The 23685-nt window shown below is 48.7% G+C and overlaps 2 protein-coding genes across 3 annotated transcripts in view; one reads left to right on the top strand and one right to left on the bottom strand.

Moving 5' to 3' along the window:
• The window catches only part of UPF1 (UPF1 RNA helicase and ATPase), a 30113-nt gene extending 15933 nt beyond the window's left edge, over positions 1 to 14180 (top strand). For both annotated transcript variants that reach the window (XM_083421408.1, XM_083421407.1), the window contains exons 11-24: positions 18 to 136; positions 764 to 928; positions 1320 to 1434; positions 2021 to 2164; positions 2712 to 2925; positions 3905 to 4022; positions 4979 to 5135; positions 5718 to 5860; positions 6817 to 6991; positions 7774 to 7855; positions 8063 to 8224; positions 9679 to 9896; positions 10231 to 10350; positions 11646 to 14180. In XM_083421408.1, the coding sequence (XP_083277534.1) occupies positions 18 to 136; positions 764 to 928; positions 1320 to 1434; positions 2021 to 2164; positions 2712 to 2925; positions 3905 to 4022; positions 4979 to 5135; positions 5718 to 5860; positions 6817 to 6991; positions 7774 to 7855; positions 8063 to 8224; positions 9679 to 9896; positions 10231 to 10347 (1929 nt within the window). In that variant the 3' untranslated portion in view covers positions 10348 to 10350; positions 11646 to 14180. The remainder of the gene's footprint in view (positions 1 to 17; positions 137 to 763; positions 929 to 1319; positions 1435 to 2020; positions 2165 to 2711; positions 2926 to 3904; positions 4023 to 4978; positions 5136 to 5717; positions 5861 to 6816; positions 6992 to 7773; positions 7856 to 8062; positions 8225 to 9678; positions 9897 to 10230; positions 10351 to 11645) is intronic.
• A 3009-nt stretch (positions 14181 to 17189) lies between these two features.
• On the bottom strand, positions 17190 to 23023 carry GDF1 (growth differentiation factor 1). Its single transcript, XM_083421297.1, has 2 exons — positions 22748 to 23023; positions 17190 to 18566 (listed from the first exon to the last, which is right to left on the bottom strand). The coding sequence occupies exons 1-2, from the start codon at positions 23019 to 23021 to the stop codon at positions 17773 to 17775; spliced, it is 1068 nt and encodes a 355-aa protein (XP_083277423.1). The 5' UTR covers positions 23022 to 23023; the 3' UTR covers positions 17190 to 17772.
• Between the last annotated feature and the right edge of the window lie 662 nt (positions 23024 to 23685).

The following is a 23685-nucleotide window of genomic DNA, read 5'->3' as shown; positions in this document are numbered from 1 at the left end:
GCAGTTTCTTTTCCCAGGTGTATGCTGTGAAGACTGTCCTGCAGCGTCCCTTGAGTCTCATCCAGGGCCCTCCCGGAACAGGCAAGACTGTCACCTCGGCCACCATTGTGTACCATCTGGCTAGGCAAGGAAATGGGTAAGAGAAGGAGCAGAGAGGTCAAAAGAGTGCAGCACTTCAAGGGCTGTTGAGATAATTTTAGCACCCATCTGGAAGTTACAGCCTGGTATAGGCGAAACACCCCATGCGATTGATAAATAGATTGCTTGCTTTTCTATCTCACCTTTTTCTGCAAGGAGTTCAAGGTTCTCCCCTCATCTCATTTATTCCCCACAACAACCCTGTGAGGTAGGTTAGGCTGAGACAGTAAGTGACTCAATGAGCTCCATGGCCAAGTGGGGATTCAAACCCTGGTCTCCCAGCTCCTAGGCTGGCCCTCCACCACACTGGCTCTCAGACTTTCAGTTTCTTCTCATGCATAAATTCCCCTCTGATGACATTGCCTGCATTTATGGGTTATGCCTCTGCTACCCTTAACCCAAGAGAGCATTGGCCAGTGTTGACAATCAACTTCAGCCTCTGATTAGGTCTTCATGGAGTGCCTAATCCACTTCAGCGTCTTCTGAGCGTGAAATCCATGGTTCCAGAGCTGATGCCAGTGTTAACCCTTAGCCCTCGCCTGCAGTGATAAAGAAGGAAGAACTCTTTGTAGGGGTTTGTTTTATTTGGCTTCATCTTTTGCTGTTTGTCTCATTTGTTTCCAAGGCCCGTGCTGGTTTGTGCCCCGAGCAACATAGCCGTGGACCAGCTGACGGAGAAGATCCACCAGACGGGGCTGAAGGTGGTGCGCCTGTGTGCAAAGAGTCGTGAGGCCATTGACTCCCCCGTCTCCTTCCTCGCCCTGCACAACCAGATCAGGAACATGGATAGGTAAGGCACTTCCTCATCCCATTGCTGCTGAGCCAGAAGCCAGCCTTCCCCTGCAATGGCAATGCTGTCACTGTCCCTTGCTCATTCCCTCCCTGCATTCATCCCAAACTTAAAGCCTGCCTTCCTTTTTCTGGGGAGTGCAGAGATGGGTGGGGTTTTTTATTAAAAAAAATAATCTAGCGGCTTCACTTAATGGCACTGCCAATACCGCCTTTATTTTTCATCAGCCACTATGTGGATTTATTTTTAAAAAATATTTATTTGATGTCCATTCATAGCCACTTTGGAAGTGCATTGTCACCAAATTCAATAGTGGAGTATAGGATCCTTAAGCAGGGATCTTGTAACCAGAACATTATATAGCATCCAGAGATGTCTGTTTGATCCTCAGCATGCCTGAGCTCCAGAAGCTGCAGCAGCTGAAAGACGAGACTGGGGAACTGTCCTCTGCAGATGAGAAGCGCTACCGGGCCCTGAAGCGGACGGCGGAGCGGGAGTTGCTCATGGTGACTTTTTCCTACCTCTTATACAGGGGCGGTTGCTTACTGTTGGTCAGACCAGGTGTGCTACTTGTGTTCTGTGATCCAGGAGGCTGACTTGTCTCCTTTTTCAACATCGGTTCTGTAACAGCAAAGGGATGACCCTACCTTAAACAATGAATAATCCCAGAGGCTGCAACAGAAATTTCACACACACACAAAACCCCTCACATAATGCTGAAGACTGGCTGTAGGCAGGACTGGGGAAGGATCATAGCTAAGCTGTCCAATAAGTCCAACTCGATTCTGGCTTCTCCAGGTACAGCTGTTTGAAACTGTGGAGAGCTGCTTCCAGTCCTTATAAACAGGACTGAGCCAAATGGACAAGTGGTTTGGCTTGGTACAAGGCAGCTTCTTGTGTTCCTAATTAAAATCACCCCCTTTAAACAGAACTTTGAGAACTGGGATGTTTTATTTTTAAGGAAAGGGCCATAGCACTGTGCAGAGCACCTGGTTTCCATGCAGAGCAGTGGTCTTAATGTAGAAGTTGCTTCCTATGTTCCTTTTGTAGATAGTTTTGTAGCTCCTGAATTTTTGCTGCTTCATCCCTCAGAATGCAGACGTCATCTGCTGCACCTGCGTGGGAGCTGGGGACCCAAGACTGGCGAAGATGCAGTTCCGCTCCATCTTGATTGACGAGAGCACCCAGGCCACGGAGCCAGAGTGCATGGTGCCCGTTGTCCTCGGGGCAAAGCAAGTAGGTTCAAGCAGCTCAAAAGTGGGGCTGCCGAGTGGGGTGGAGGCAACACTCTCTTCCGGTGTTTGCCACCATCTTTATATATCAAGCAGCTTGGGTCTGTGTGAGCTTTTAAAGCCCTCCTGCATTGTCTTAAATGCTTGCATTTCAAGCCTTTGGGAAGAAGACTTAAAGCATTCACAGCCCGTGAGGTCTTGTGTCCACTATGAATAGGAGCAGGAAATGCAAGCTATGGAAGGGAAATCCCAAGAGTTCTGGAGGCCTGTAGAGAACAGAGGTGGAACTGCTGAGGAGGATTGCTGATGGAAAGGCTTGAGTGGGTGGGGTATTTCTGCAGATAATTCTCCGACTTCAGCGCCTTAATTGCGTGATCTCAGAAAGCTAGACGTTTCCCTCAAGCAGACTTTAGATCCCCAGACTGCCCTTCCCTTTTGTAGGCCATCACCTCCAGCCTTCTAGAGATGGAGCAGGGGCTTGGCCTGGCTGTTTGTGTGTGCACGCTCATGTGTGCGGTTCCTCCTGTTGACCTTGGGCTTCATTTCCCCAGCTGATCCTGGTGGGCGACCACTGCCAGCTTGGCCCTGTTGTGATGTGCAAGAAGGCGGCAAAAGCAGGCCTGTCCCAGTCGCTCTTTGAGCGGCTGGTGGTTCTGGGCATCAGGCCCATCCGCCTGCAGGTGCAGTACCGTATGCACCCAGCCCTGAGCGCTTTCCCATCCAACATCTTTTATGAGGGTTCTCTTCAGAATGGTGTCACCGCAGGTAAGAAGGGGCAGGGGGAGGGTGTGGGTGATGGGGGGGCCAGCAGGAGTGCCAGGCAGTGTCCCGTTCAGGACCTCTAAGTGGGCCTTGTAGCTTCAAATCAGTGGTGTACAGTCAGTGTAATAGGGGGACTAGGCTAGTCTCCTAAATGTTCCCCGTAAACTATCAGAGTATTAAACCTGGCGCCTCTTTCCCAAAGCCTGGGGGAGGCACAGTGCTCTTGTCAGGCTCCAGGAGCCCTCCTGCCACCTTCCTAAAGCCCACCCGGCTGTGGGAAGGACGCGGGAGGGCTCCAGCATTCTGTCAGAAGCTTCTGCTTGGCTTAGGGCAGGAGACGAGGTCTTAATGCATGGCAGGGTTGGCCCCCCCCCCCCCATATCGCCCTCACAGGCTGGCACCTTTGGCTCTAACTGTTCCCCTATGAAAAATTTCCCTGAACACCACCGCTTCATATCAATCCTTGCCGTAGTCTTCGTGTTGGTAGGTCTATGGATTTTGATAGGTGATTCTTGCTGCTGTTCCAGCCTGCTCTTCAGGATGGAAGGACTCCATTTTAAGGCTAGGACCTAGCTCTGTGCTTCCCAAAGTGGGCAGTATGTACTGTCCTTCCGCGGTGGGATTAGCAGGGAAGGCACTAAGGCAGGGAGCACTGAAGATGTAGGTGGCTATTGGGCTTTGAAAAGCTAGTCTCACTGGTTCAAGTTCATCAGGGTTTTTGTTTTTGTTTTTTAATTAATTAAAATACTTTTGAATCAATATGCAATTAACTGTTGCTGTTTGGTATGTTACAGTGTTACAGTCTTCCTTAGTGTGTTGTGCAAAGCACTACAATGCTTTTTATAGGGTAGGGGGCATTGGGATGAGTTTATGGGACCAAGGGGGCAGTGACCTAAATGGTTTGGGAACCACTGATCTACCCAAAGGAAGACCCACAGGAGAAACATAGGCTAACATACGCAACTTCCCTGTCGCTCTGCAGCAGACCGTGTGAAGAAGGGATTTGACTTCCAGTGGCCCCAGCCAGACAAGCCCATGTTTTTCTATGTGACCCAAGGGCAAGAAGAGATTGCAAGTTCTGGGACTTCTTACCTGAACAGGTAAGTCATGTGGGGAAGAGGAGAAGGGGGTCTAGCCAAGTCTCTGGGACAGAATGTGTGGATGCCTTGCTTGGGCAAACATCACGTCTCTCTCTCTCTTGACTATTCATTAATTTATACACCAGATATATGCCAACACGACATATTCCAATTATGTGTGGATTTTATAACTTAATGTTTTAGAAACCATATTAAGCTATAAAATCCATACATAATTGAAATACCCAATAACAGTTCCATCAAAGCAACTGAAGCATCCTTAATTAAAATAGCCCGCAATAAATGAAGCCGGTTAAAAGGCATGACTGTTAAAACAGTTCTAAAAAGATAGGATCGGTAGTTCAAGGTCATCCCAGAGTGAAGGAGGTGAGGCTGGAGAAGTGATGGAGGCCAGGCATTTTAGTTCTGCAGTCCAAAGGGTGGGAAGCGGACAGGAAGGACATGGTCTAGCAGTGGCATCTCTCACCCATATACAGTCGCCACCGCCCCCCCCCCCAAAAAAAAGATTAGTATTGTCAAATGGAGACTATTCCAGGTAGCTTGATCTTTCTCTTGTGAGCTGAAGGTGGCCTGGAACCTTGAAAGGGAGCCAGTCAATTCATTCCATTTGTGCCTGAAGACTCTACTCAGTAGGATTGGAATAGGACGTTTGGGGGTTGTGGCTGATACCCTGCACACGCCCAGGCCCATTATTCCAACCTGAATAATGCCCAGAAATGTGCCACATGTAGCTTCTGTTGTGCCCTTTCCTTTGTCTGATGCACTTTTCTTTTCCTCCCTTGCTACTTTTTTAAAAACAAATACTTAAACATTTTGCATCTTTGTAGCAGAGTGAATTTGGGCATTATACATAGATTTATGGTGTTGAACAAGCTCTGAGGCATTCTGGTTACCTTGGAGACTGTTTCTTGGGCACTGCTCAAGGGGAGGGACTGACTCCTTGCTTCCCCCTGCAGGACGGAGGCCGCCAACGTGGAGAAGATCACCACCAAGCTGCTGAAGGCTGGTGCGAAGCCAGATCAGATTGGCATCATCACCCCCTACGAGGGCCAGCGCTCCTACCTGGTGCAGTATATGCAGTTCAGCGGCTCTCTGCACACCAAACTCTACCAGGTACGGCTCTCCCTGTGTTGTCTCTGGGCTTCGTGCAACCTTCCCAAGTCAGCATTAAGCCCATCCTCTCTCCCTGCTCCCTGGTTCAGAGCAACCCAACTTGTATTTGCAAATGTTTCACTTGGAGGCAGGTGCATAGAAACCTGACCCCCCCCCCATACCATACAGCACAGTACCAAACAGGAATTTCTGCAAATGTATAGCCTCACCTGCTGAAGAGAGTTCTATGGAGAAGGGGCTGCTCCTTCTCATACTTGTGTTGGAGAGCTCTGTGGTCCTCCTTCGCCACCTCCAGTTTAAGGAAGGGAAAGGCAGCTGAATTAATCAAACTGGGTAGCCAAGAAATTGCTAACAGCTAGGTATATTTGCCTCCCTCCCCAAATACGGAGTGGGAGCGAGGCAGGAGATTATCCCCAGGACTGGAAAGTAGTTTGATATTGATTTTCAGGAGGTGGAACCACGTGGACATCATATAATGCTTCCTGGCTAACCATCACTCTCTCTGAAGGAAACTCTTTAGAGATGTGAGTCATTTAGAACGTGCTTTAACAGAGTCCTTTTCTTTCCCTCTCCCCTTTCCAGGAAGTGGAAATAGCCAGCGTTGACGCTTTCCAAGGGCGCGAGAAGGACTTCATTATCCTGTCCTGTGTTAGAGCCAACGAGCATCAAGGCATTGGCTTCCTGAATGACCCCAGGCGCCTCAATGTGGCTCTCACCAGAGCAAGGTACAGCGGAAGCCACTGAGTGTGATACAGCTATGTCTGCCAGTCCCAAAGAGCCCTTTGCTTCTATCTAGCTAAGGAAATTATGTTCTTGTGCAGCAGGGGAGAAAGGTGCAGGTCACTTGCAACTTTTTTTTTTACCCTCTTCTTAGAGTCAGGGTGGGAAAAACAATGGGCTTTTTGGAGTGAGTTTTCTCAGTGTTTGGCTTGGCACAAGCTACAAACATCTGAGCTAGAATGGAGAATTTAAATCTAGCTGATGCAACAGAGCAGCATGTATTGCCTGAGGTCCTTCTCCAAGTGCCTTCCTAATCAGCAGTGTGTGAGAGAAGCCCAGGAGAGGGGCCCACTTCCCTAAGTGGATCCCTGTTTTGCAAACTTCTTGGGACCAGGCTGCAACATTTTTACTTATACAGGCATTTTTTTAATTTGTTTATGTTGGGCTAGATGATCCTCAGGGTCCCTTCCAACTCCACCATTCCAGGATCCATAATCTGCTATATTTCACTCATGTGTCTTATTGGGCTTCAGCGTTCTGCCCATAATTTAATGCACCACCCTGGAATCAGTTTTGATGAAGGGCAGTACTGAAATCTTTATAGATTAAATATTAAATTTAAGCCATCCAAAGAGAACCAACCTCCAGGGGGCATGCAGGAAGGCCTGAGCCAAATAGGAGGCTCTTTGCTGGACACCAGGCTAGACCCCCTGGGAGAGAAGGATAACTATCACCAGGGTGTCACAACTGAGAATACCCCTTGCCTGCCTGGAATCAAAAGGCAAAGGCCATGGAGATTGGCACCCAACAGAGAGTGCAGCACTTAGGCGAGTTCCTACAGCCGCAAGTGGTCCTTCGGGTGGCCGCAGGGTGCTGGTAGGTTCTGAGTGCCAAGGTGGTACCAGGTGGTGAACTATGCGGCAATGCTTTGGTGTGGACTTCATTCATTCATTCATTTAAGGTATGGTGTCATCATTGTTGGGAACCCGAAAGCGCTTTCCAAGCAGCCCCTCTGGAACCACTTGCTGAACTACTACAAGGAGCAGAAAGTGCTGGTCGAGGGGCCCCTGAACAACCTCCGTGAGAGCCTCATGCAGTTCAGCAAGCCTCGGAAGCTGGTCAATACCATCAACCCCGTAAGTGCCCCTGGTGGGGCTGGAAACCTGTGCCCTGCTTTAGAGATTAGGCTTCACTGCCCTTCTCCAGCACCCTAGAACTGCTGAGACTGTAAACTGCCCCTCCCATGTGAGTAAACCTGTTCAACTGCCTCACACTCAGCGATGCAACTTTTGGAGTACCTTTTGCCCAGGTCTTTCAGACAGGGTCCCATTTCACAGGTGAAGGGCGAAATAAGGGGAGGGGAAACAGCTTGAAATATTTCGCCCATGAGGAGTTCCCATTCCCAAGCGTCCTGCCTTTTGGATCTGTAAACAACCTTGCGGTGGTGTGGTGGGGGGTAGTAGTAGTAGTAGTAGTAGTAGTAATAATAATAATAATAATATAATAATGTAATAATAATAAATGATCCAGTTTATTATTAGTAAAGCCAAGGTGAAACAGCTGAAAAGTCAATCCACAACACACAGCAGGCAAATAGCTTCATGCGATCATTGAGCCATCTGCCTGAAAAGACGCCAGAGGAGAACCTCATCCACCCTCTTTGAGAGGAAACTCTGCAGTTGTGGCGCCGCCACCAATAAGGACCTGTCTCTCTTCTGTTCCCACCAGGCATGCCTCTCTTGGTGGTAGAATGTGGAGCAGGGCCTCGGAAGGCCTCTGTGATTGGCAGGCAGGGGAAAGCCATCCTCTTTGCTAAAGGAAAGAAAGTTCCAGAAAGTTCTTCCTCATGTGAGCCATCAGAAACAGTTTGTGTGAACATCTTTTAAAGTGGTCTTTAATTTCTGCCCCCCTTTCTTAGGGAGCCCGGTTCATGACAACTGCCATGTACGATGCCCGTGAAGCTATCATCCCTGGATCGGTGTACGATCGCAGCAGCCAAGGTGAGAACTTGGCCGGGGGATCTCTCCTCGGTCCAAAAGAGAGGCAGCTTTTTACTCCAGAGCTGTTCTGATACCTCCATGGACCATGCATCTGCGGTGGGTTGAAAGTCCTGGTGAAGAGAGCCTTGTGCCTGCGGCGTTGCTGTTCCCTGTCCTTGCTGTCTTGGGACTTGTTCCCTCTGAGCTCTTCCCCCCTCTTCCCCTCAGGCCGGCCCTCCAACATGTACTTCCAAACACACGACCAGATCGGGATGATCAGTGCCGGGCCCAGCCATGTCACCGCCATGAACATTCCCATCCCCTTCAACCTGGTGATGCCTCCCATGCCTCCACCTGGCTATTTTGGACAGGCCAATGGGCCTGCTGCCGGTAAGAGATTGTGCCCCACAGACAGGCACTCCCATGGCTTGTATGACTTCTGAAGTGCTAAGTGGCAGGGAAGGGGGTGGGGAGGGATTTGGGGGTAAGGTTGCAGCTTCTTCCATCCTCCCAGCAGTGCGTGTATGAAAAACCTCATCAGGCAGGTCTCTTGATAATAACAATAATTTTATTATTTGTACCCCTCCCATCTGGCTGAGTTGCCCCATCCACTCTGGGCAGCTTCCAACATATATAAAACCATAATAAAACATTACACATTTAAAAACTTCCCTATACAGGGCTGCCTTCAGACATCTGCTAAAAGTCAGATAGTTATTTATCTCCTTGACATCTGATGGGAGGGCATTCCACCGGACAGGCGCCACTACTGAGAAGGCCCTGTGCCTAGTTTCCTGTAGCTTCACTTCTCGCAGTGAGGGAACCACCAGAAGGCCCCTGGCGCTGCACCTCGGTGTCCGGACTGGACGATGGGGGTGGAGATGCTCCTCCATGTACACACCGGTGGCAGAAGCGATCCATATTGTGAGCTGAGGGCATCCTCCCTCAGTTGAGTTTACGTTGAGATTTATTGCTGCTGCTTGAGGACAGCCAGGAGAATAATTGCAGGCTGCTTTAGTCTTCTTTTGGTGCTTACAAGGCCAGATACTTTAGAGCAGGTGTGTCAAAAGTCCGTTTTGGGGGCCTAATCCGGCCCACCGGTCGGTTTAATCTGGCCCCTGTTTATTTCCTGGCGTAAAATCCTTTTAAAAAAAACCTCAACAACTTCAATCCTAAAAGAAGCTTAACAACTTCAGTCCTAAAAAAAGCTCAATAACTTTGGTTGGCCCCCACAGCCCTTCACTTCATCAAATCTGGCCCTTTTTGATAATAGTTTTGATACTGCTTCTTTAGAGAGTTGATGTACCAAGTTGTCGGTCAACTGATTAGGTAGTGAAAGCTGAGTTTTTGGATTTGGCTGCCTGCAGAGGCAGAGCATTGCCATCATGGTTACTAGCTATCAATAGTCATCTCCTCCTCCATGAATTATTCCAGCCCTCTTTTCAAGCCATCACTAATTCCGGTGGGAGAGAGTTCCATAACTTAACTATGCACTGCACGGAGAAGTTCTTTCTTTTATCAGTCTTGCTTAAATATAGTGAATTAATCCCAGTCAATTAGTTGTGATTCCTTATCAATAACTACATAGATTTTTACATATTTTATTATACATTCATTCAATTTATATGCCACTCTTTATCAGAAGATCCCAGGGCAGTGTACAGGCATACTGACAGACAACCTGTATGGGGATTAATTTAATTAATTTAATACAGTGAAACGGTTTATATATTTATTGGATACAGAGGACGCTTTTTGCCCGCTTTCCAGCCTGGCTGCTCTCCCAAGGGTCATGCTGACTGCATGAGTGCCTTCTCTGCGTTGAGATTTGTTTTCTCTTGCAGGACGTGGGAACCCAAAAGGCAAGACCAGCCGTGGTGGGCGCCAGAAAAACCGCTTTGGGATCCCAGGGGCCGGTCAGTCAAACCTCCCCAACAGCCAGGCCAGCCAGGACGTGGTCTCCCAGCCGTTCTCTCAGGGCCCTTTGACTCAGGGCTACATCTCCATGAGCCAGCCGTCTCAGATGAGCCAGCCAGGCTTGTCCCAGCCAGAGCTGTCGCAGGTAAAGGAACTTATTTAAGGTGCTGGTGTATTGAGTGTGCTCCAGATATTTACACATCAGCACTTCTGGAGGTGAATTGAGGCCAGAAAGAAATGGCCCCTTCCGTGAACTGGAGGTCGGGAGCCCTTGCCACTCTCTGCCTCACAGGTAAGTATGAGATATGCATTCACCTGGCCCTAAAATTGAATTTCTGTTTGAACTGCCTGTTTAAACTCTGAATCGTTCTGCTATTCAGTGTATTCTCTTTGGTCTTCCCTCTCTCTCCCCACTCCCACTTCAATCTCTCAACTGGAAAATAATCTCTCTTCTCCTTCCTCCCATTTTTTCTCTTCAGGATAGTTACCTTGGTGACGAGTTCAAATCTCAGATCGACGTGGCCCTGTCGCAGGACTCTACTTACCAGGGGGAACGCGCATATCAACACGGAGTGACGGGACTGTCACAATATTAGAGTGTAAGGTGCTTTTCCGATAATAAGAGTTGGGGAGAGAACAGGGGTGGCGGTCTCATCAGCGCCCCTCATCTCTCTGCACACGCCACTGAACGCCTGGCTCAGTCTTTTGTTGAATGGGATCTGAATGCTGTGCTGATGCCCCCACTCTCTCCAAATCATGAGCATTGGAACTGGGTTTTTCCTTTCACATGTGCTCCGTTTGCCCTCAGACTGGTCTGCTTTGTTCTCTTTGTTCTTGCTGGCTTCGACTGGGAGGTTTTGGCCTATCCAGATGTTGCTCTCTGGGGGGGGGGAGGTGGGCTGCCTTGGGTGATGACACTTGGTCCTTGATGCTTTATTAAGATGCTGGGAAACAGTGAAATCTACTCAGCGTCTCTTTGCATTTCTTTCTTCAATTAAGGACTGGTCAGAATTCAGGGGTCTTTTGTGAAACTCCTCATTCAAGGCAGCGTGAGCTTGTGGAATTTGGTTGCCACAGGGTGTAGAGGTGGGCAGACTTGGCACCTGGAGGTCATTCCTGCCCATGGAGGCGGAGTGGCTCTTGGCCCTGATACCTGAATGTCACCCCCAGACAGAGGCAGCAGTCCCAGATCTGGAGAACCTGCTGGAGGCAGGCATCTTCCTCCCACCTGGCTTGTGAGCTTTATCTAGAGGCATCCTAGATAAAGCACAATTCAAAGTGTTGGTGCTGACCTTTAAAGCCCTAAACGGCCTTGGCTCTGTATACCTGAAGGGGTGTCTTCAGCCCAGACACTGAGGTCCAGCTCCAAGGGTCTTCTGGTGGTTCCCTCACTGCAAGAAGTGAGGTTACAGGGAACCAGGCAGAGGACCTTCTCAATGGTGGTGCCCGCCTTGTGGAACGCCCTCCCATCAGATGTTAAGGAAATAAACAACTATCTGACTTTTAGAAGACATCTGAAGGCAGTTCTGTTTAGGAAAGTTTTTAAAGTTTGACGTTATGTTTTTATATGTGTTGGAAGCCACTCAGAGTGGCTGGGGCAACCCAGCCAGATGGGTGGGGTATAAAAAATAAAATTATTAATAATTATTATTATCTATCAGGCACCGGCGGGGAGGTGGAGAAACTCTTGCCTTAAACAAGTCTTGCATTGAGTGGTGGAGGAAAAATGGTACCTGCTGGGCCTAATAGTAGAGGCTGTTGGTAGCCACGGAATCTGCAGACTCCTTTGGGTTCTGCCCACTGAGCCATTTATGTGCTCAGAGAAGCCTTTCTCACAACCCACAGCCACGGCTTGTGACAATAATGGCATTTCCCTTTTCTTTCCCTGCCTTAGGTTGAAGGAGAAGAGCTAAGCTGATGTGGAGCTTAGTTCAACAGCATTTTATTCTGGGTAATAAAAATAAAATAAAATGGATACCTGTTTTCCACTGCTAAAACTGAAGCAACTCTGTGAGAGCAACAGGAGAGAGAGAGAGGAAGAGGGAGAGGAAGAGAGAAACCAACGGAGAGGAGAGCGAAGAGCACGCGAGCGAGAGGAAGAGAGAGAGCCCACTGCTAGCTCACTGAGACAAGGAGATTGACCAGACGGAGGTGGGAAGAGAGAGAGCAACGGAGGACCGACTGGCACCTCGCTGGGAGGGGGAGTCAACTCGCCCCAGAAGAGCAGAGTGGTCAGCAGAGTTCCCTGACCTCCCCCCCGTCAACACACACTGAGAGAGAGATTCAGAGAGAGAGAGAAGAGCCTTGGAAGCGAGCTTCTGTTCTTGTGAGCAGGGCGGGGAGAGGAAAACCCCCATCTCAGAGTTGTTTGCGTACCCATCTCTCTTTTCCCCCTTTTAACCAGAAGTGGCATCTGTTGGCATCTTCTTAAAGGAGCAAGTGTACCATCATCATAATCATCACCAGCCTCGTCCGCCCAAGAGGACCCCAATCCTTCCGAGCTCGTGGGAAAGCCAGCCGGCTGGTACCCTACTCTGAGATGTGTGGTTTTGCTGTCCAGGATCCAGCTTCGAACCTCACATGTGTGTGGTGTCACCCGCGTCCTGAATGGACTTAAATAAGATGGGGTGTTTCTTTTTTTCCTTTTTTTTCCTTAAAAAGAAAAAGAGATTCTTGCAAAAGAAGCACTGGATATTTTTTTAGAAGTTTGTCTCTGAAATCTTAGTAGTGGACCTGGGCGGGGGGGAAATCCTTGTTCTGAGAAGCTTAAAAAAAAAGATATATATATATATATAAAGTTTAACGCTTAAAAATTAGAACACCACTCTTTTTAAGATCTTTTTTCAGTGTGATTTCAGTCAATCAGCCTCTTCTTCAGATGGTAGGGTAGCAGTGAGCAAGGAAAGCCAGCACATCCCTGCAGCAAGGCAGAAGATGGTTCAAGTGTGTGTTTTTTTGTCTTGCTTTCAATTGGCTTCTGCCTGGGCTCTGCTCTGTGTGATGACAACAAGTGGTTGTTGTTGTTTTTCTTTTCTGTAAGACTTTCCATGCGCTTCACGAGAACAGGGAGTGGGTGCCTGTGCCCTTTTGCCCACCCCCGCCCACCCCCAAGAGGGGGGGAACAAAAAAGGACACTGCTTTTTCTCGCCTCCCACCCAAAAACAGTAGTGGAAACTGGGGATTATATTGGTTTTGAAGTAAAGACTCTTAACAAAGATACTTTCGAGGCAGGTTGGGTGGGGCGGGCAGGCTGAGAGCGGGAGGTGGCTGCGGAGAAGTGGGTCTCATTCTTGGAGCATATATCGGGGTGGGGGGGTTGTCGTTGGGGGTTTTGTGCAGCGGTGCGGCGGTGGAGTGAGTTCAACGCCAGGCATTTAAACCAATCTTGAGGCGACGTCTGGTGGGGGGGGGGTCACAAGCCTTCGCTGGTGGAGTCCTTCAAACCACAACTGCTATGAATCTGACTGGGAAGGGGCACCCCCCCCCCCTTGGGGGGAGGGAAATCGCCGCCTTGCTGCACTTGTAGCAAAAAGCATTCTTTTATCTGCATCAAAAGCTTTCTAGGAAAAAAGCTGAAGTAGGATTTCCTGTTTAACCTCCTGCCGCCACCAGCCCGGTGATCCATAAATGTCGCAATGCCCTTTACCTCTCTGAAACAGTTTGATCTGCCTTCTAGATGTGATTTCCCCCCTTCTTTTAAACCGCTTGTGAATTAATTTCCCCCAGTCAAAGGGCTCTTAGCATCTGTTTAGCTTTTGTGTGTACTGAGGAACTCGAGGTTAACTTAACATGAATGTACTTAAGAGAACTCCCTGCGCTTTTTTTTCTTTTTTCTTTATAAAAAAGAAGAATAGAGATTTTGGAAATTTGTCTTTCTCGTTCCTCCTCTTCTCCCCCCACCCCACCAAAGAAAAAGAGCAGCCCTACCCATCCTTCTGCAAGAAGTGTGCTTGGCCTCCTTGGTATCCATTAGACCTGACAACCTGCAGGGAGGTGGGGGGCAAGCAGGGAGGCTCAGAGGGCCTGGTACTCCAGTTCCCACCCCACTGGGTAGGCTATGTTGGCTGCATAGGTTTTCAAAGCTAGACTTTTAAGCGCTTTTGTCTCTTTTTTGTGCAAGGCGATCTGCTGAGTAAAGATATTCCTTCCCCCACCCCCAAATCCTTCTGTGGCTGCCCGATTCCTCCCTCCCCTCCTCACATTTTGCTAGTTAGCACCTGCTTGCTTCTGCTTTGTGCTGGGTTACTTTCCCCCTCCCCTTTGTAGCAGTTAAAATGAAACCCTTTTGAGTTTTTATATAAATCCATTTAAAGAAAAAAGAAAAAAACATCAGTGCTAGCACCGTGTTTATTTTTATTATTTTTTTTCCATCTCAAGTTTGCTTTAAAATCTGTTTGTCATCAAATTAATAAAGAGCCTCTTGCATTCAGCCTCTGGGGACTTTTTTACATTTTGTAATATGATGTACAGTTTTTTCCATGTGCACTTTTTAGTTTTAGTAGCCTGAACATTTTCTGATCCAGGTTGAACCCAATCTTCTTGGGGGTTTTCCAGGGCAGGGCTTCCTAATCTGTGGCCATTCAGCTGAACTCCCATAGGATGCTGGATGTTGGGAGTCTGGCCACAGTTTAGCCACCCTTTCTTACAGACATAACTTTGTAATCTTCCTCCAAATGAACACTTGGAGACAAATAATGCACATGTGGCAGAATTGCACTTGTGTTTATTGCCCAACCTGGATTTTCACTCTATGATCCCTCGGCGTGTTGGGGGTGGGTGGCACATGGGGGCTGTTCTACATATTTGCAGAGTTTATATTCTGGCTTTGGGTAAATTGGAGTCCAGGAATGATTACGCTTCCTTGGGTCACATACAGTGGTACCTCGGGTTACATATGCTTCAGGTTACAGACTCCGCTAACCCAGAAATAGTACCTTGGGTTAAGAACTTTGCTTCAGGATGAGAACAGAAATCGCACAATGGCGGCACAGCAGAAGAAGAAGAAGAAGAAGAGTTTGGATTTGATATCCCGCCTTTCACTCCCTTTAAGGAGTCTCAAAGCGGCTAACATTCTCCTTTCCCTTCCTCCCCCACAACAAACACTCTGTGAGGTGAGTGGGGCTGAGAGACTTCAAAGAGGTGTGACTGGCCCAAGGTCACCCAGCAGCTGCAGGTGGAGGAGCAGGGAAGCGAACCCGGTTCCCCAGATTACGAGACTATCGCTCTTAACCACTACACCACAGTGGCGCTCTCCTGCAGGAGGCCCCATTAGCTAAAGTGGTCTTCAGGTTAAGAACAGTTTCAGGTTAAGAACGGAGCTCCGGAACGAATTAAGTACGTAACCAGAGGTACTACTGTACTTAGATGTTTCCCTGCACACTAGGGGGGAAAGGTTGTAGAATCTTCTGCATTATTTGTGTATCATTGATGGTACAGCCCCCCTCTGGCATGTTGTAGGCTTTTTTTTACCTTCCTAGGGAACTTTCCCCTTTGTTTTAATGACAGCTAAGATTCTCTAGAAGTGGACATTGGCACATAAGATCCCTCCTGCATGCCACAAAAGGCCTATCTCAGCTGGTGGCAGATCAGATGTCCTTGGCAAAACTTGGTATAAGTTTTCTCACAGCTAAGCATCTATAGAAAGTGTTGACAACTTGTTCATAACGTTGTCTTGCTTTTAAAAAAGGGAAAAGCTTTTGAACTTTCCATTGATGCAAAACAGATGAAGCTGGTAGACAGCCACCACCCTGGAGATAGAATTAACCTGTGCCTCCGTGGATAGCTGAGAGTCCAAAATGACTCCCAGGCTGCACACCTGGTTCTTCTGGGGCACAGTGACCCCACAAAGGGTCCATACCTGCCTTCCCCAGTCCACCAGAAACAGTACTTCTGTCTTGTCAGAATTCAACCTCAAGCTGTTGACCACCATCCATTGTCCAGTCTACACAGACTGGGTACAGTCTACCTCGATACAGTCTACACAGACTGGCAATCTCATCAGGGATTTCTGGACAGGAAGCCTCTGTGATGCTGCTGCAAAGCAGGTACTCCACCCATGAACGTGCATGGCACCTTCAGCTCCTGCAGAGGAAGGCTGCAGGGTGTATGTGTATGATAAAACTGGGTGAGTCTTTTAAAAGAGGCCCTGTGGAACATGTGTACTCTGTATCCACGGGGCCTCTTTTAAAGGACTCGCCTTGTATAAAAAAAAACAGATTATTGTATTCAAAATTGGATGCCCTCCAATCCCTTAAAACCCCAAGAGGTGATGGTTCCCATGCAAAACTAGGCAAGCCTAATTAACCAGTGTTGTGTAGTGGTTAGAGCGTTTGCATTCTCAATTTAACTGAGAATTCATCCGTCAGTCCATCCTTTGAAAAATAAGGCTTTAGTGCCCCAAAACAGCAACTGGATATTTCATTTTGGTGACTAACCTTGGTTTGGCACCTGGCTGGGTTTCTCCAGCCACTCTGGGTGGCTTCCAATAAAACACTAAAATACAATAACCTATTAAACATTAAAAACTTCCCTGAACTGCCTTCAGATGTCTTCTAAATGTGTAACACTGCCCAAGCGTCATCTAGTTCAACTCTGCAATGTGATACGTTACCAGAATAGCCTTCAGATGTGCTGGGGTTTCCTGTGACATTCCAGATATTGGGGCACTAGCTCCCATCAACCATACATTTAAAGTGCTCTATAAACTATCATGGACGTGGATGGCGCTGTGGGTTAAACCACAGAGCCTAGGACTTGCCGATCAGAAGTTTAGCGGTTCGAATTCCCGCAACAGGGTGAGCTCCCATTGCTCGGTCCCTGCTCCTGCCCACCTAGCAGTTCAAAAGCACATCAAAGTGCAAGTAGATAAATAGGTACCGCTCCGGCGGGAGGGTAAATGGCGTTTCCATGCGCTGCTCTGGTTCGCCAGAAGTGGCTTAGTCACGCTGGCCACATGGCCTGGAAGCTGTACGCCGGCTCCCTCGGCCAATAAAGCGAGATGAGCGCTACAGCCCCCGTCATCCGCGACTGGACCTAATGGTCAGGGATCCCTTTACCTTTACTATAAACTATCATGGATTTCCCCAAATAATTCTGGGAACTGTAGTTTGCTTAAGAATGCTGGGAGACCTCATCTATTACCCTCCCCTCTTTTACCCATGAAGTATATATTGGTATGATGACACTGGAATGGCTCAATCAGAGCATAAGACTCACAATCTCAGGGTCGTGGGTTCGAGCCCCATGTTGGGCAAAAGATTCCTGCATTTGCCGTGGTTTGGACTAGATGACCCTTGGGGTCCTTCCCAACACTACAGTTTTATGATTCTATGTGAAGGTGGCCAAATGCCAGCAGTGATGGGAACTGCAGTCCAGGCCACAAGTCCCCGACCCCTAACCTAGAAGGTGGTTCCCCCATTAAGATAGCTCTCCCCACCTGCTACTTCAGTAACCTTCAGCCAGCAAGCTAGCATTTGTTCCCCAGGTGGAAACGGACCAAAATCGCATAGGCATGCAGCCTTTGTTGTTGTTATTTGTATATCACTCTCCATTTGCAGCTAACCCCCCATTGATTAAAGGGACCCCAATCATCGCCTTCTGTTCTGCTTTAATGACAAATTGCAATTCCCTTTTAAAATTCCTTCACCAAAACCACACTGGCAAAAAATGAAGACCCCCAACCCCCATGAAGCTATTAATACATTTCTTTTTAAAAATCCCCAACAACTTCAGATTTCTTCATGTCGTTCACTATTAGAATTAAAACTTTTACAATAGAGCTCCACCCTAGGAAAACAATCTGGAAGCGATTAGGTAGTGTTAAAAACCCATGTGCAGTCTTTGCTTTGGGGCAGAAAATAAAATACAACTCTGTTTAAGCGAGCACATCTAAAGCCAAGGGGCCATGAATGGAGGATACTCTGCTTCTCGATGCAGAGCTCCAGCAGGGAGAGGCTGGCCAACGCCCCTCTGCGCGAGTGCCCCACCGCAACAAGGCCACGCCAGGGAACACCCCACCCCCTTTACCGGCACCCGCATTCGTCCACCACCATGTCCTCATAGTGCCTCAGCACAACGTTGTCGTCGTTGTCGTAATACAGGATGGAGATGGGCGAGAGGCGGACGGGGACGCAGCAGGGCTGGGGGGTCCCTTCAGGGTCGAGGGAGTGCACCACTGTCTGCAGAATGGCGTGGTTGGTGCTGTTGAGGTCTTCGGCCAGCGGGAAGGGGCACTCGCCCAGGCAGTAGTTCGCCAGGTAACCCTGGGGGGCGATGATCCAGTCTTCCCAGCCAACGTCGCGGAAGCTGATGTACAGCCGTCGCGGCTTGCAGACGTTGCTGGCGGCCGTCGGGACGTAGTAGGTGCTCCGCCGCTTCCGGGTTCTCCTGCACTGACTGTGCGCCAGGGAGACCACAAGGAGGGAGGTGTCAAGGAAGGAATCTGCACCGGAGCACAGCTTCCCACCGGCGATTTCAAGCACCAAGCCCAGGTTCCGGGCAGGGGTTTGCCACACCTTGGCTGCCTCGGTCAGGTTGAAGACGAAGGACTTGTGGAGATGGATGAAGCTTTGCTCCACCAAGAGCTTCCGGCTGTAGGCGTGCGAGGACATCCCTCGCAGAGCTGCCTGGGAGGCCTGGTACAGGCTCAGCTCCAAAGGGTGGCCCGGACTGGCGACCTGGTACTGGTTGTGGCGGAAACGGATCTGCAGCTGCGCCATCGTCACCTGCTCCCCTTTGTCCAGGGTGGAGAAATTGAAGTACAGCCGCTTCTGGAGGCACAGCCAACTCCGTGGCTTGTCGCTGTGGATGAATTTGCCTAGGAGAGGAGGAACAATGCTGAGGCAAGGACCAGCCTCACAAGAGCAAGCCAGCGGTAAATCACACTGTGCACTCCTTATTAGCAAAAACAGGATCTGCACAGGAGTATTAGGCCTAATGAGCACAGCAACCCATTCCTGGTGGTTTTACTCCATGAAAATCAGTTGTTGAGACTGAAAGGTCCCTCCTCCCCACAGCTGTCTCCAGGGTTTTCCTCAAACAATCTGAGACTGGGCCTGCGTGCAGCCAACCTCTCCTCCGCCCTTTTCATGCTTCTCCTGGTTCTGGGAGACCAGCGGGGAGGGGAGCTTCTCGCAGCAGGAGGGGGAGACCCCCGTGGCTCTTCCCCTCTCTGCCTCCTGGCCTCCCTCCTCTCCTGCTTCAGCTCCTGCCTCTGAGTCTGGACTGCTCTCTGCCACAGACTCTCCCCGCACACTAAGCCCTGTCCTCTTCCGACAACATCTGTTCCCAGTCTTCTCCCTCTGTCCGCTCAACATTGTCCCACCACCACTAGGGTTGCTATGTCTTGAAGAACAGGTCAGCCTGAGCTGGTGCAGGGGCTACAGCCACTGTGGCCACATACCTCTTTCCCCAGCTTGGGCTGGCAGCGGCTGCCACCTGCACAGCAGCCCAAGCGGAGGCAGGACCTCAGCTCCTACCTGATCTTTGCTGCAACAGCCTCACTCCGCCATGGCGCTTCTGCTTCTGGGTCACAGCACCCTCCCAAACATGCGTGTGCACCCCCAAACCCCTTCTGAAAATAAAACTAAAAAACCCCAAACCAGACATTTCCCTTGAAATGTAAAAATTAGCCAGGGGGGACATGTTGACCCCCCCCCCCAAAAGAGGACATATCCGGGTTTTCCCAGACATATAACCACCACTCCCTGGGCTCTGAACCTCCCACCACTCCTCTGTGTCCAGCCAGTCCCTGACACAGCCCTATTGCATGGCGCTCAGAGAGCCAGTGCTGTCGTGGTTAGAGCCTCAGACTAGGACCTCGGAGAGACCAGGGTTCAAATTCCCCCTTGGCCTTAAAGCTTCCTGAGTGTGGCCTTGAAGGCCACCGGTCTCTCCTAGCCTAACCCACCTCCCTGGGTTGTTGTGGGGGATTAAATGAGGAGGGGGAAAGAGACCTCAAGCTCCTTGGAGGCAAAAGGCAGGGATATATAAGGCATTAAATAAAAATAAATACTGCCCAAGTGGGTTTGATACTAAGAGTATCAAAACCCATTTCACTGTATATATTGGTGTTCAGACACATGGCTGCCTCCCTCCCACCTTGGATAGCCGGCCTCTGGACCAGATGGTCCATTGGCCTGATCCTGCGGGCTCTTCAGATCTTCTGATGTGCCTGTTCACACCAAGAAACATCTGTGGCACCCAAGTGAGCAGAGCCAAGCATCTTTAAGAACAGTTGAGTTCACAGGCGTTGAGAAGGCCCATTATCCCCCGGCTGTGAGAAGTCTCACCAAGGTATAGAAATGGAGGAAGAGGTCAAGGCTCTGGTTTCTGCAGTGGATGGAGGAAAGGAGGTGAGAAGAGCAGGCCTTCAAGGCATCTGGTCACAGAGGAGCTTCTGCTAAAGATGGTCAAATGCTGGCGGGGAAGGATTTCCCAGCCACCAGCAAAGCCCTTTTTATTTTTGCATACAAACGACCTGCAAAGTTGGAGCAGTATTCCTTCAGTAAGACTGGGGGGGGGGGGGGGGGGAACCATTTCAGCTTTGCAGTTTATCATGCCAGACTTCTTATATATATACTATAAATGTATGTGTTTAAATGTATGTATTTAAATCAGGCTTGCATTTTATGAATAAGCACATAAACACACACACAGAACAGTAAATGAACACACAAGAAAATAGTAATTTGTCAACAAGTTAAGCTATTTAAAAGACAGAGATTAATTGATTAGCCAGTTAATAAAGTAACAAATTAGGAAGGGGGAATGGTTAAGAGGAAACAAAGGGTTAAATCCAATATGAGTTGCACCGATAATTGAAATTAATGGGCATGATTAACCTAAGCTCACTGGGCTGCATAGATTTGCTCTGAGTAGAACTTAATTGAGCCTATTAGCATGTCTATTGCTCTACTCTTGAGTAGAACTTGTGGCAAACCCCAGGCCACTATCCCATAAGAAAATTTACTTGGAAGTAAGCTCAACTGGGCCCAGGGGGATTTAATCCTTTGTATGTCTACTCATAAGTAAGCTCCGCTGAGTTCAGCTGGACTTCCAAGTTAAGTTTGTGTAGGATTCCAACTAGCCTCATACACAAAATACGCACCAAAATACGCAAAGATCACTTTGAAGGCTATCAGATTTGTAAGGGAATAAGCTTTTCATGGACTCTAGCACACTTTCATATTAGGCATGAGGTGAAATCTAAGTTGGCAGGTATTGTGTGTGTGTAAAATAGGGATATAAAGGAGAAAATGGGAAGGTGGAATAGTGGAGAAAAATTAATCAGTGATAAACTGGATATTACAGTCCTTGATAGTCTGCAGATCATAACTCAGGGGGTGGATCATGAGACTCTTCATATTAGGGTTATTGGGCAAGAAGATTTGGGGTTCAGGGTGACCTTAACAGATTGGAGAACTGGGCCCAAACTAGCAAAATGAATTTCAAAAGGGACAAGTGTCAGGTTCCGCACTTAGGCAGGAAGACCCAGCTGCACAAATATAAGATGGGGGAAACCGAGCTTACTAGCAGGACGTGGGGAAAGGATCTCTGGGTCTAGGTGGACCACCAGCTTAACATGAGTCCACAGGGTGATGCAGCAGCAACAAAGGCTAACACTATTCTAGGCTGCATCCACAGAAGTCAAGTGCCCTGGTCAAGGGAAGTAAAAGCACTGCTCTGTTCTGCCTTTGTCAGACCACACCTGGAATCCTGTGTCCAGTTCTGGGCACCACAATTTAGGAAGGATATTGACAAGATGGAAAGTGTGCAGAGGAGGACAACTAAGATGACCAAGGGTCTGGAAACCAAGCCTGATGAGGAATGGTTGAGAGAGTTGGGGAGGTTTAGCCTGGCGAACAGGAGATAGCCATCTTCCAATATCTCAAGGGCTGTCCGTTTTGATGGTCATCTGTCATGGACTCTTTAGTTGAAATTCCTGCATTGCAGGGGGTTGAGCTACATGACCTTTGGGGTCCCTTCCATCTCCACGATGCTATGAACACTTATAATGCAGAGATCATCCTTTATCCTGATTTAGCTCACAAATCAGGACATCAAACTTCCAGCCCATTACAAGTGTTAATACAACCATCTCAAGAATCCTGGGCTAAAAATTTGATGCCATTACCTGTGGGGTTGCGAGAGATAAAGGGCAAAGATCAAAGGGGTGTGTAAAGCCGGAGGGGGGGACGAATCTCTCTTTATTTTAAGGTTGTGCTTATGAAACTGAACATATTGTGAACAGCTGGCTATTGTTTTCTTATGAGTCTTTATTTATAATATTGCCCAATCCAAACTCATGCTAATTTATTTATCTTTCTTTGTTAATCACTTTCCACACAGGGATCTCAAGGTGATGTACAAGAATGCAGTAAAAATGCTTTTTTAAAAAATCCCCAGGGGGGAAATAAGGACAGGGAATAACTGTAGAAATACCACAGAGGAATGATCAGCTGTGATGTTCTTAGTGTGATTTCATGGAATCCTAGAACTGTAGGGCAGGAAGGGATCCTGAGGATCATCTAGTCCAACCCCTTGAGTCAAGCCTGAGACAAAGTGCAGCTTTTATAATAATTGCAGACTACTTTCAACACCTCTGGCCTGATGAGTAGTTATTTAAAAAGCAACAACCCTAAATCAATCAAAACAAAGTTTGTTTTTGTCCTGGACTTGGGACTATGCTCTCTGGTGAACAAAGTTCTACTCAGAATAGACCCAATGAGCCTCGGTTAGCCATGCCCAATAATTTCAACTCTGAGTAGGACTGACATTGCTTTTATTCCCCAAACTGGCCTGATTTCATGAATTTTAGGAGAATTTAGGGGATGCAGAATCCATTTCTGGTTTTATTGGGTGAAGAAAAGCAAGCTATAAAATGACCTCAGTGGGACTTGCTTCTGAGTAGACCTCTTCTAACCTCAGGGAGAAAATCATGGCCATCTCAAACCAGAAAACCCATCAATCAAACAGAGCTCCTTTCCAACCACGTACCTTGGTCTGGGAAGACTCGGATGATATTGCCAGGAACCCCGAATTCTTCCACCCAGCAAGGCTCGGAAGCTGGAGCGAGGCTGGCTCTCTTGCGGAACATCTTCCAGAGCAGATGGGGCACGGGAGGGGGGGATCTGGGGCTGGGCCTGGCCGTGAGACCCAGAGATCTCAACACCAAACTTTCCTGCCTTTGCAAATGCATCCCTCCGACCAGCAAGACCCAGAGCATCCCAGCTGTTCCCAGAATCATTTGGAAATAGTGCCAATGCGCCATTCTATTCTGGGTTTCCAGACCCCCCTTTGCTGGCGATGGGGAGAACTGGGGCAAGAAAGGTGATCTGAATACTTGCTTGGGGGGAGAAGCCCGAGGAAGGCGCGGAGGAAGAGGCAGCTGATGGGGCTGATTGGCTAATGGGGCCCTTTGATCTTGGGGCAGCTGGCCAGGGGCCGAGGGGGCTTCTGGGTAAGGACCCGACTTGCGGGTCCGGGTGATGGGCGCATCTGGTTAACCCTTCCCCGCCCAGGGCAGAGGGGACTCGCAAACCAGGTGAGTTCAGTCCTGGGTGCGCAAAAGAGTTTTGCTGCTTTTATTCTGCTCAATTTATCCTCCATATATGGATGCAGTTGTTTTTAAAGATCCACAACAACCCTGCGAGGTGGGCTAGGTTGAGAGACCCCAGGTGAGATTGCACAGGATCATAGAATTGTAGAGTTGGAAGGAACCTGAGGGTCATCTAGTCCAACCCCATGACTGATGGCTGCCCAACCACTGGAGGGATTCCCCTCAAATCCCCCCCCCATAGTCATGGAGGGGGCTTTGGGTGTTTTTTGTTTCAGTGTGCTTACCTATAATCTTTAATGTTTTGTAAGGTATCCTGGGAACCCACTGAAAGGTGGAGAGAGGCAGTGTGGTGTAGTGGTTAGAGTGCCAGGCTGGG

This window comes from Podarcis tiliguerta (genome assembly GCF_965153285.1).
Source record: "Podarcis tiliguerta genome assembly, chromosome: 18".
Lineage (NCBI taxonomy): Eukaryota > Metazoa > Chordata > Lepidosauria > Squamata > Lacertidae > Podarcis > Podarcis tiliguerta.
Note: the sequence above shows the minus strand (reverse complement) of the source record. Positions and strands in the feature narration are given on the sequence as shown.

Excerpts from the sequence above, each read along its gene's own strand:
- GDF1 (XM_083421297.1), bottom strand. The coding sequence starts at position 23,021 with ATGGCGCATTGGCACTATTTCCAAATGATTCTGGGAACAGCTGGGATG. Across the intron at positions 18,567-22,747 it reads CCGAGTCTTCCCAGACCAAG|GCAAATTCATCCACAGCGAC; the intron begins GTACGTGGTTGG and ends CTCCTCTCCTAG.